General features: G+C 42.2%; 1 protein-coding gene across 1 annotated transcript in view; it reads right to left on the reverse strand.

Annotated features, from left to right (window-relative positions):
- Nucleotides 1-11,237, reverse strand: part of ntrk2a (neurotrophic tyrosine kinase, receptor, type 2a) — a 46,362-nt gene extending 35,125 nt beyond the window's left edge. The window contains exons 1-6 of the mRNA XM_061260983.1: nt 10,706-11,237; nt 8,761-8,835; nt 8,585-8,656; nt 7,571-7,639; nt 4,573-4,721; nt 365-501 (exon numbers count right to left, since the gene is read on the reverse strand). Of these exons, the coding sequence (XP_061116967.1) occupies nt 365-501; nt 4,573-4,721; nt 7,571-7,639; nt 8,585-8,656; nt 8,761-8,835; nt 10,706-10,905 (702 nt within the window). The 5' untranslated portion in view covers nt 10,906-11,237. The remainder of the gene's footprint in view (nt 1-364; nt 502-4,572; nt 4,722-7,570; nt 7,640-8,584; nt 8,657-8,760; nt 8,836-10,705) is intronic.
- Nucleotides 11,238-11,537: the final 300 nt, after the last annotated feature.

An 11,537-nucleotide genomic window follows, 5' to 3' on the forward strand; every position in this document is an offset into this window, starting at 1 on the left:
ACTTTGATTCATAGTACTTAATACTATGTAAAATAAAGTGTCAGCAGTTGTGTTGGTGGAGTTGCGTTATGAGATAGTGTTGGTGGAGTTGCGTTATGAGATATTGTTGGTGGAGTTGTGTTATGGCGTAGTGTTGGTGGAGTTGTGTTATGACGTAGTGTTGGTGGAGTTGTGTTATGACGTAGTGTTGGTGGAGTTGTGTTATGGCGTAGTGTTGGTGGAGTTGTGTTATGACGTAGTGTTGGTGGAGTTGCGTTATGGCGTAGTGTTGGTGGAGTTGTGTTATGACGTAGAGTTGGTGGAGTTGTGTTATGGCGTAGTGTTGGTGGAGTTGCGTTATGGCGTAGTGTTGGTGGAGCATTACCTCATAGGTGGAAACGAGGTGGCTGGTGTTCCAGAAGAGATGGGGGCGGGGCACGCCTGACGTGTGACACCGCAGCACTGCACTGCCCCCCTCCTTCACCGTTATTCTGGAGGGACTGACCGTCACTGAGGGAAGCACTGCGCGGACACACAAACACAAGCCAGACCTGAACACCCCACATGCCAAACATTTGCTGCCTTAACACCCACATACCAAACATGTACTGCCTTAACACCCACATACCAAACATTTACTGCCTTAACACGCACATACCAAACATTTACTGCCTTAACACCCTTTACAGCAATTACATACATTTTACTGGAATGTATTGTCTATCTGTGGATGTGCTTGGAAATATGATATTGCAGTACATTTAATATCCACAAGGGAAGAAAAGAGGAAATAAAATGTGTGTCAAATGTGTGCCTGTTTGTGCACTCAGCTCAGTACTGTTTCTTGGTATCCAGAAAACACCGAACTCTGGGAAGGAAAGTGGACATTCTCTTGCGGACCCTGTCCTGAAACGTGGCTTTTATTTTGCATTAAATATCATCAACTCTTCACTCAACTTGACTCAGAATCTTCACCGCTCTATCAGTTACAAACTCCATGGGCATTTGGCAGAGGGGTGCCATGAATCTTCAAACCCTTAACCAAACCCTTAAACCAAAGCTAACACATCTCCTTTTCGCCAAGGAAAGGCATTAATAACTGAATCGGGTAAGAAAGCCATACATTCCTCTTGTTTAAAGTGACTGTCAAGGGGCTGGAAATAGTTGGAATAACCATAAATTATCACAGAGGGATGTATCCACAACACATCTACCAAAGATCTATTCAAAGTAATGTCAATAACGATAATAAGACACATTTCAAGTCAGACATAAAATCTGTACTGACAACGATGTCATGATTGTATGGGCGTGGTTTGGACCGCCTCGCCACCCCCACCTCCCTCCTCAACTCCTCCCAAAATGTACCACCCACAAGTAAATTGTGTTGGAGAAGGAGGGATACTGGGAGCGGGATAAGGTCGGTTGAGGGATTAAGATCTGAAAAATAGCAAAATGCAAAAAGCACAGGATGTTTTTGTTGTGAGGCGACAGTGTTATCCACTGCACCACCATGCCGCCACATAGCTTTAGCTAGAAATCTCTCTAAAAAACCGTATACAAATCTCATGAAACTATGGGAGGAGATATGCAATGAAAGTAAACGATTTATTGGCTGTTAGGTCAGGTCCCTCTTGATGTCATAAATGATCTGGACCCAATAGCTCTGGTAATAAATTAGACTAAATTAGAATAGATGGAAACGTTTAGAATTTGATATTGCAATTCAATTTATTTTTCTGCTGTTACCAATGCTTAATCCATAACACCATACAACATAGTACCTTTACAGGTACTTCAAAAAAACAATTTCCTTTGCCTATGCAAATTATGAGAAATAATAAATTCACCATGAAAGCCAGTATTTAGCATATGAATTCCAAAGCAAATTAATTGTTTACTATCGTTTATGGGTCATTTTAGTTTTTTCCATACCATCAAACAAAAGACAGGTTTTGGGAAGAGTCAAAATCTCATCCTCTGACCTCCCTCGTTGTCTGATAGCAGCAGTCATACCATAAAGCAGTCATAATTGTCTAGGGACAATTATAATATTATTATTATATTATACTACATTATGTTACAGAAACAACATCAATTTTAATGAGGTTTACGTTCTGGATAATGACAGGGAACAGTATAGGGGAAGAGAGTTATTGATGTTCTGCCTGTTTTTTTTCTAAATCCTTTGATTAATCGTCTGCTATTATTGGTCTTGTAATGTCAATATTGTATCTAAACCTCACACAATTACTGTTGTGTGCACCTGTGTGTCCATTGCACATGTCATATGAATATTTAACTTTGGATGGTTGGTTCAAAATAAGGTTCTGCACAATTACAGGTTAGCAGAATAATTCCTTCTTTTTATGAGTGACTAATAATATAATTTCTAATCACACATAAATATAGAATTTCTGGACAGTTGTAATAATACAATTTAAGACGTACAGTAAATGGCGAGAAAGAAGAATAGACCTGCAAATGAAGACAGCTTATGGGCTCGTGTGTAAGAAATGTCTATCTGTGGGAGTAGCTTCAAATGCATATTAAAACGCTGCAGTGCGTTAGTGGTAATGACTATTTAATTTTCAGCTGATAATATGATATTGCTGAATAGCATGGTTTGAGTGTCATCTGTAAGAGCCGCATGACGGGCAACAAAGGAAATCTCATACCAAACTAGATGATATGCGTTTGCTTTTCAGCAAGGCATCACAAGCTACAGCTAAGAGGAGAGCAGAAGGTCGACCCTGACCCTGAAGCCCATGGTCTGCTCTCGATGAGGTTCCAAACGGTACTGCACTTGTTGTAGCAATAAAGCATCTGTGGCGAGTTTAACATCCCGCAGAGCTGCAGCCTCACTGTCAGTAAATTTGATCATAGCAATGTCCCTGTTCCTGTGTAGTCCAACAGAGTGAGTCAGAGTTTGAACACACAAGGACTGGTGTGCTGCAAGCTGACCTCTGCAGCTATTCTAGAGCACTGCCCGCTTGTCTGATTTTCAGCCTCTCTAGACTCAGCTATGTCACTCTCTAGTTTCAGCCATGTCACTCTCTAGAATCAGCCATGTCACTCTCTGGACTCATCCATGTCACTCTCTAGACTCATCCATGTCACTCTCTAGTTTCAGCCATTTCACTCTCTAGTTTCAGCCATGTCACTCTCTAGAATCAGCCATGTCACTCTCTAGAATCAGCCATGTCACTCTCTAGAATCAGCCATGTCACTCTAGATTCAGCCATGTCACTCTAGATTCAGCCATGTCACTCTCTAGAATCAGCCATGTCACTCTCTAGAATCAGCCATGTCACTCTAGAATCAGCCGCGTCATGCTCTAGACTCATCCATGTCACTCCCTAGATTCAGCCATGTCACTCTCTGGACTCATCTATGTCACTCTCTAGAATCAGCTATGTCACTCTCTAGATTCAGCCATGTCACACTCTACTTTTCACATCAAATTCAAAACATTGGTGCTAGCCCATAAGGCAGCTAAAGGAAAAATCTGCACATCCTACTGCAGGGAGAAATTGTCTAAATACTGATGTTTGTAGGCTTTATAAATCCTACAAAGTATAAGTATGTATAAACTGTGTTTTAACACATTACGAGAGTGTGCTGAAACATTCAGACTACAGCTTGTGCCAAGTTGATAAGGGGAGGCTGGGTTTTGGGCTTCAAAATACATTGAGAAAAAGGTAATGTTGACTGAGGAAGCGAGATATTCAAGTGGGGGAATAACATATTTACGAGAAAAGATACATCTTACAAAGCAGAAAAGATAAGGTATGACATCAAGGCCTGGCTTCTGTTTATTTAATGTGTCCACACCAACCCAGCCCCCTGATGAGCAATCAATATGACACAAATACCCTTTGGTAGTAAACCTCTTTAGAAATCCTAACATTGTTGTGTTCGGCGAAGCAACAGGTATAAAAAGGGACTGCCCCTCTTGCATTTTGGGGAAAGTGTCGGTAAGCACATAGCTTGCAAGTACGAATAAAGCCTTAAGATACACTTGTTGTGTAGTACCGAGTTCTTCACCCTCTGCTGAAATCGGAATAAGAGGATATTTCCACGACACTACACACCTGCCAGATCCCCTGCTCTGCTGGCTACTCCCCTGCGTACCTGCACGTCTACGTCACGGCCCCTGCCTGGTGGTGGTATGAGGCTTCTCACTGCAGTCAGAAGAGCAGTGTACCTGCCCAAATTTTGATGCTGACTGAATACTCACCTCTTCAGATGGCTCCCCGGACCCCCTCTAGATAAGCTTTCTTTCTTTTGAATAGTGTTGTAGTTCTAACAATATGTAAAGAGAGTTTATCTGAATAGCGGTGCTTTCTTTAGTTTCAATACAAATTGTTGTTTGTTAGGTGAACATTACACTTATTGATTATTAAGGGCCTCTGTGCCTACTTGGTGGTATTGTATTTGTGTATTCCTGAGACTTACACTGGTGTTCTCCACTTCTATACGTCGCTCTGGATAAGAGCGTCTGCCAAGTGACTGTAATGTAATGAGAGGATCAGAGAGAAGGGGGAAGCGGAGGAGTTTGAGGGTCAGAGGAGAGCAGGAAGAGGCAGTTACCGCAGTTGGGGAGAGAGAGTTTGGAAAGGGGCCACGTCCTGCCATCAGCCTCCTGACAATACAGGTCCTGCCGTTCAGACTCCTCCCCCAGCCACTGTCTGAGCCACACATTCTCACAGCCACAGCGTAGCGGATTACCCGACAGCAGCCTGCAGCACAACCCAAACCGTAAGAGGAGTTACACACTCTCACACACACTAACACACATACACACAGCCTGCAGCACAACCCAAACCAAGAGAAGAGTTACACACTCTCACACACACTAACACACATACACACAGCCTGCAGCACAACCCAAACCAAGAGAAGAGTTACACACTCACACACACTAACACACATACACACAGCCTGCAGCACAACCCAAACCAAGAGAGGAGTTACACACTCTCACACACACTAACACACATACACACAGCCTGCAGCACAACCCAAACCGAAAGAGGAGTTACACACTCTCACACACAATAACACATGCACACACACAGCCTGCAGCACAACCCAAACCAAGAGAGGAGTTACACACTCTCACACACACTAACACACATACACACACAGCCTGCAGCACAACCCAAACCGAAAGAGGAGTTACACACTCTCACACACAATAACACACGCACACACACAGCCTGCAGCACAACCCAAACCGAGAGAGGAGTTACACACTCTCACACATACTAACACACATACACACACAGCCTGCAGCACAACCCAAACCGAAAGAGGAGTTACACACTCTCACACACAATAACACATGCACACACACAGCCTGCAGCACAACCCAAACCAAGAGAGGAGTTACACACTCTCACACACACTAACACACATACACACAGCCTGCAGCACAACCCAAACCGAAAGAGGAGTTACACACTCTCACACACAATAACACATGCACACACACAGCCTGCAGCACAACCCAAACCAAGAGAGGAGTTACACACTCTCACACACAATAACACACGCACACACACAGCCTGCAGCACAACCCAAACCGAAAGAGGAGTTACACACTCTCACACACAATAACACATGCACACACAGCCTGCAGCACAACCCAAACCGAGAGAGGAGTTACACACTCTCACACATACTAACACACATACACACACAGCCTGCAGCACAACCCAAACCAAGAGAGGAGTTACACACTCTCACACACACTAACACACGTACACACACAGCCTGCAGCACAACCCAAACCAAGAGAGGAGTTACACACTCTCACACACACTAACACACGTACACACACAGCCTGCAGCACAACCCGAACCAAGAGAGGAGTTACACACTCTCACACACACTAACACACGTACACACACAGCCTGCAGCACAACCCTAACCAAGAGAGGAGTTACACACTCTCACACACACTAACACACACACACAGCCTGCAGCACAACCCAAACCAAGAGAGGGGTTACACACTATCACACACACTAACACACACACACACAGCCTGCAGCACAACCCAAACCAAGAGAGGAGTTACACACTCTCACACACACTAACACACACACAGCCTGCAGCTCAAAAACAGGGTTTACAAACTCTCACACACACTAACACACTTACACACACAGCCTGCAACACAAACACATGGGTTACACACACTCACACACTAATGCAATAAGACTCACACACACCAACACACAATGCACAAACACTAACACACTAACATTCACAAAGCTAACACACATAAATACTCACATAGTAATGCACACTAATGCTAACATAGTCACTAAAACACACTAATGCACCAACACTAAGACACTCACACACACTAATGCACTAATGCTAACACACTCACAAATACTAACCCACCCAAACTAACACACTCATTGACACACTAACACATTCACACTAGCACACACAAACAATTGAAGAGTTTAACTGCAAAATGCTATATACTTTTTGTGTTTTGAAAAAATAGTTCAAATAAAATCTATTGGTGTGTATTTCCTTTTAGATTTTATTGGTAAAATTCTAAAACTGACTTTCTTTTCAAACACCTTTATTCTTCAGGCTCCTATTAACCTCCTGAGACCCTGCGTCCTCAAACGAGGACATTCAATTCTGGCTCCCCTGAGCTCTATAGCGTATCTCTCGTAACGTAAGGGACAATTCAATTAAAATGAAATCAAATTAAATCAAATATATTTTAAAATTAAATTAAATGTATACTGCAACACGTTTTAGTCATCCAAGACACTTGTATTATGTCAATAAATATTTTTTAATACTTAACTTCTTCAGGGTCTCGGGCAGTTAAAGGGGAAATGAAATAGGGCGTTTTCAGCAAGAGATGTGTATATATATATTTTAATCTCTGGATAAAAAAATCTATTTTACCAAGAACCTTGAGAAAGGTTTCTTTGTATTTCTCACCTTCCTGGGGTGATTTTCTATCAAGAGTGAATACACATGGAATCTTCTGTACGTCCTCGCTGCTTCACCTTTGACGGGAATTCAACTTTGGCCGAACAACCTTATTGGGGTTTCCATAAAACTTGCTATGACTAATAGCCAAATCAGTGTCAGTCAGTGGGTCAGCGTGACATGACCGGCCATAGTCCCTCACAGTGTGTACACTGTATAGCTAATCGCTGGCATCTTGCCTTCCCCCTGAATACGACAATTGCTTCAGTTTTTCTAGTTGGTGGTACTCTGACCTTCCTTGCTTTCTTGGGAGTGGCAACAGCACCGCCCTACAGTATCCTCCAAGCGGTCAAAATTGTTCATTATTCACTAGCTCGCTGTTTGGCTGCGTATAACACAATATGCAATAAAACTCTTAAATTCCTCTCTCTCTCTCTCTCTCTCTCTCTCACACACACATATACACCAACTCTAACACACACCAACACACACATGTAACACTGATCACTTGCTTCATAGTTCATGGGTATTTGGCATGTCAGCCCTCTACTGTATGACTCAGGCTTCATTTCTCATGCAAGCAGTGCATTCTAATACAGAAAAGAGGAGACAGACTTACGGAAAGGAAATGTTTAAATTCCGTAAACTCTTCCAGGACAAAGAAAACAAGTTGTTGTCCCTCAAATTCCTGCGGTATAAAAACACTTGTATCAGACGCAAATCAGAATTATACCCATAATTAATGTCATACTGTGGGGTGCAGAAGGTCATCTCTGAACACACGACATGACAAAACTGGACTGGGATGGGTGACAGAGGCAGAGGACCATGCAGGTCCCACTCCTGGCAGAAAGAAGAGATTACAGTGGGCATGTGACGACTTGACAACAGAAGATTGGGAAAATGTTACCTGGTCTGATGACTCTCGATTGCTAGTTCAACATGCAGATGTAGGGCCAAAATTTTATGTAAATGGAAGAAATTCTCCCTGCCTTGCCTCAGTGGTGCAGGCTGGTGGTGGTGGTGTAATGTGGGTAATGTATTCTTTGCACACATTAGGCCGAATGCCTACATCTGAATGCCACAGAATACCACATGGCATACCACAGCGTTGCTCCTGACCATGGGCATCCCGCTATGACCACAGCCTGCCCGTCTTGTGATACTTGGTAATAGATAGGTGTACCTAATAAAGTGGTCCTGAAGGTATATACGATATTATGCCCATGTTAGCATAAATCTAATAATATATCTCTGCAAATGGAAATCTGTAAAATAAAATGTTACCGATTGGTTGATTGAGCTGCTTCATGTATTCAGTGCTTGTTGTCTGCCAAACTAATTTAAACATTTTCCTCCTTTCATATTTTTGTTCAGTACAAAAACTTTTGGATAAACCTTTAGTTTCGTACATTTAAAATGATAGTTAAAACGTTTTTGGATTCAATCAAGGATTATAAGTGCCCGGGTCTTCTCGAACGATTAAGCATTAACATTAAATAAACACAAATAGGTACATTTTTATCTTGATAAAGTGCTGCACTTTGGCTCAGATTGTGATCCGACCCTTCTGGCCTACCGTCTTTCTCAGACCAATGAAATAAACACGTTCTGTGGTAGAAACAGCACTTACAGGTACTGTAGCTTTCCATTGTTCAGGAATGCCTGCTGGGATATGTTGGTCAGTCCAGTATTGGTCACAGTTCTGTGAATGAGGGCAAAACCATAACATTTCATTTTTTTAAATGTGTTCTTGCCATCTACCACCGATATTCAAAACTATTCTGGAAGAAATGTAAGGATACTTACAAATTTCTGAGGTTCCTATAGAATTTCAGGTCCTCATCGTTGATGGAAAATAATCTATCCTGATTTTCAATGTATCTGTCAAAAAATACATAACCTAATTATCATTGCCATCATTATAGTATTATTATACATTAATTGTCATATATGTAATTATTTTCACAGCTGAAGACTTAAATTGTTCATTTATACGTTTCTATTAGGTTGTATTTTTTAAAATTCCCATACACAAGTGATTGTGTCATTAAAATGCAATGCCAATGCAATGCGTTTTATTCGGTCAAATGCATTTTAGTTCATAGTGCATGCATGCATATTTTAGTTCACAGAGGACCAAGATAATATATAATATGTATATTACACAAATGAATCCTGCGCGATTACAATCAATTTGATTGAACCCCTATCCTCACCTCACACTGGGTGTCCGGTAAGGAGCAGTTGGAATTTTAATCCAAGCCGTTTGGAATGAAAATCACTCGCGCTGTACCGAGACAGGTGCGCGCGCAGTGTGTGTTCTCACCATCCGAGCGCCTGACCTGTCCCCACAGTAACGCTTCTCATGGGCAGGAACGATTGCGTTTTACCTCGTCATTAATTTAAAATATTTCCGATAAAACACAAAATCCATTTTTGTTTCCCGTTTTTGGTGCACCCACATTATGAAGAGTGTACGAGATGACGTGGGTCTACATCAGTGGCATCGCTGCATGGTCTGCTTGTACATGTTCAAACGTCAACATTTTGGTAAAATATCAAACCGATTATTAAAACTCGCGATTACCATGAACCACAATACTTAATATAAATGGATGCTAACATGTTTACGTGTAGATAATGGACTATAGAGTTTAGAAATATAAACGATTCCTAAAATGGAGAGGTCACATTTTTCACATTAATGTAACTACATCAGACAGACTAATCCTGTGTTATGGCGTACCTAAGTTTAACGATGTGTGTACGCGCGTGTGTGTTGTGTGTTGGGGAGGTCAATAACCAAAACAACCCGAATTCTAATTTTGTTGCCGAGCAGACGGCAGCACCCCCCACACACACTCGGGGTCTGCGGTGTAAAAAATATTTCATCGTGTCTCACCCTCCCCTCGTGAGAAACATTCCATCTTACTGCGTCTATTTTAGAACACAAACGGGCAATCCATACAGGGCTCCGAAAGCGGTCAAACGCAGGGACGTGATGAGCGGCACTGGTGCGTTATTTAACCGGTGGTTGTTGCGTACAATCGTAATTCTCCGACAGCATCCATGCCATGTCATTATATGTACTCCCTCCTGCCGCGCGGTAAGGTGCCCGTATGCACCTACACAACCCGTTTTAAAAAACACAACGTCGTTGCACAACGTGTTTAAATATATTACATTAGCATAAATATAAATTCAGTTATTCTGTACAGAATATACAGCATTAACCAATGCGTTTATGGGATTAGCCTATGTTATCTTCAGAAATTATCATTAATTTATACCACTACCTCTCGCCATTGGTATTGATAACACTACTTAATGTTACTTAATGATCGCGTTACAGGGCTGTTGATAATCCTATTGAACAATTATTGGCAATCATAATGAACGATTACTCGTTTTATTCGATTGTTAGTCTATTTATACGTAGCTATGCTGAATGATTATTGAGAACACTGTTGAATGATGTCCAAGATGATTGATTATTATCGATAATGGCGAGTACTGCTAATGTAAATACATTATTTTGGATAACCCCGCTGAATAATTATTGATAAGCAAACTGAACGACCGAGAGCGATGCCTTGATTTGGGTCTGTGTGAACACAGCATATGATTTAGACAGGTCCTTAAACGCTGATGCCACATCGGGAATAGACGCATAAATTATACTTCTTCATTACACTGAGCAATTTATTATGAGTCTTGTATCATATCAATTTTCTTGTATCACAATACTTACATTTCAGCAATATCTTCCATCTTATATTCGGACGGTAGAAGTGGGAAAGACACAATTCCTCGGTCTTCATCGATGCACGAGATCCTTGAGTTGGTGCAAGTGCAAGACTCAGGACACGCGGCGGTAAACCGCCAAAGCGTGAGCAGAAGCCAACATAATGCCCACCGCGCCATTCCTTGCCCCCTCCACAAGGAGATCATCGCGGCTCCCTCGATGCCCAATCCAGGACTGCTTAAACCCTTTCCCTTCGGAAATACCGGCGGTATAGTTCTCTCAGAAATGCAGACGAACAGGCATGCGATAAGCCCTTGTGTAGGAGGTGAGACTGTAATGGAATTGTCTTCTCCACCGTCTCCGCACAAAGCCAAGCATACAATATTACATTTGGAGACTGTAAAGTGTGTGCCAAGGGTTCCTTCCTTCCCCCTCTTTCTCTCGCTCGCCCCTGTTTCTCTCTCTTTCTGTCGGTGTCTTCTCTCCCCGAGGAGCTCGAGCTGGCTGCAAACGGAGAAAAACACCGTTGTGGCTCGTGCTCTGCTGCAAGCTGGAGTACAAGAAGAAAAAAAAAAAAAAAAAAAACAGGCAGAGACGGCGCGCGCGTTATCAGCAATAGCCCAACGCTAGTCACAATCTACTACAACATGTCCAACCACAACCGTTTTAATTGAAATTAGGCAACGGTTACTTGGGGTATTCACAAGTAGACCTGCAATTATTTATTTAACGGTATTATCATAGCCTATACTCCATCTTCCGTCCAAGGTGCGCGCTTGTCACACACAAAATCTAAAAGGCTTAGACCAGAAAATGGTGATCATACCACTTTTGATTT

Source organism: Conger conger, chromosome 11 (assembly GCF_963514075.1).
Source record: "Conger conger chromosome 11, fConCon1.1, whole genome shotgun sequence".
Lineage (NCBI taxonomy): Eukaryota > Metazoa > Chordata > Actinopteri > Anguilliformes > Congridae > Conger > Conger conger.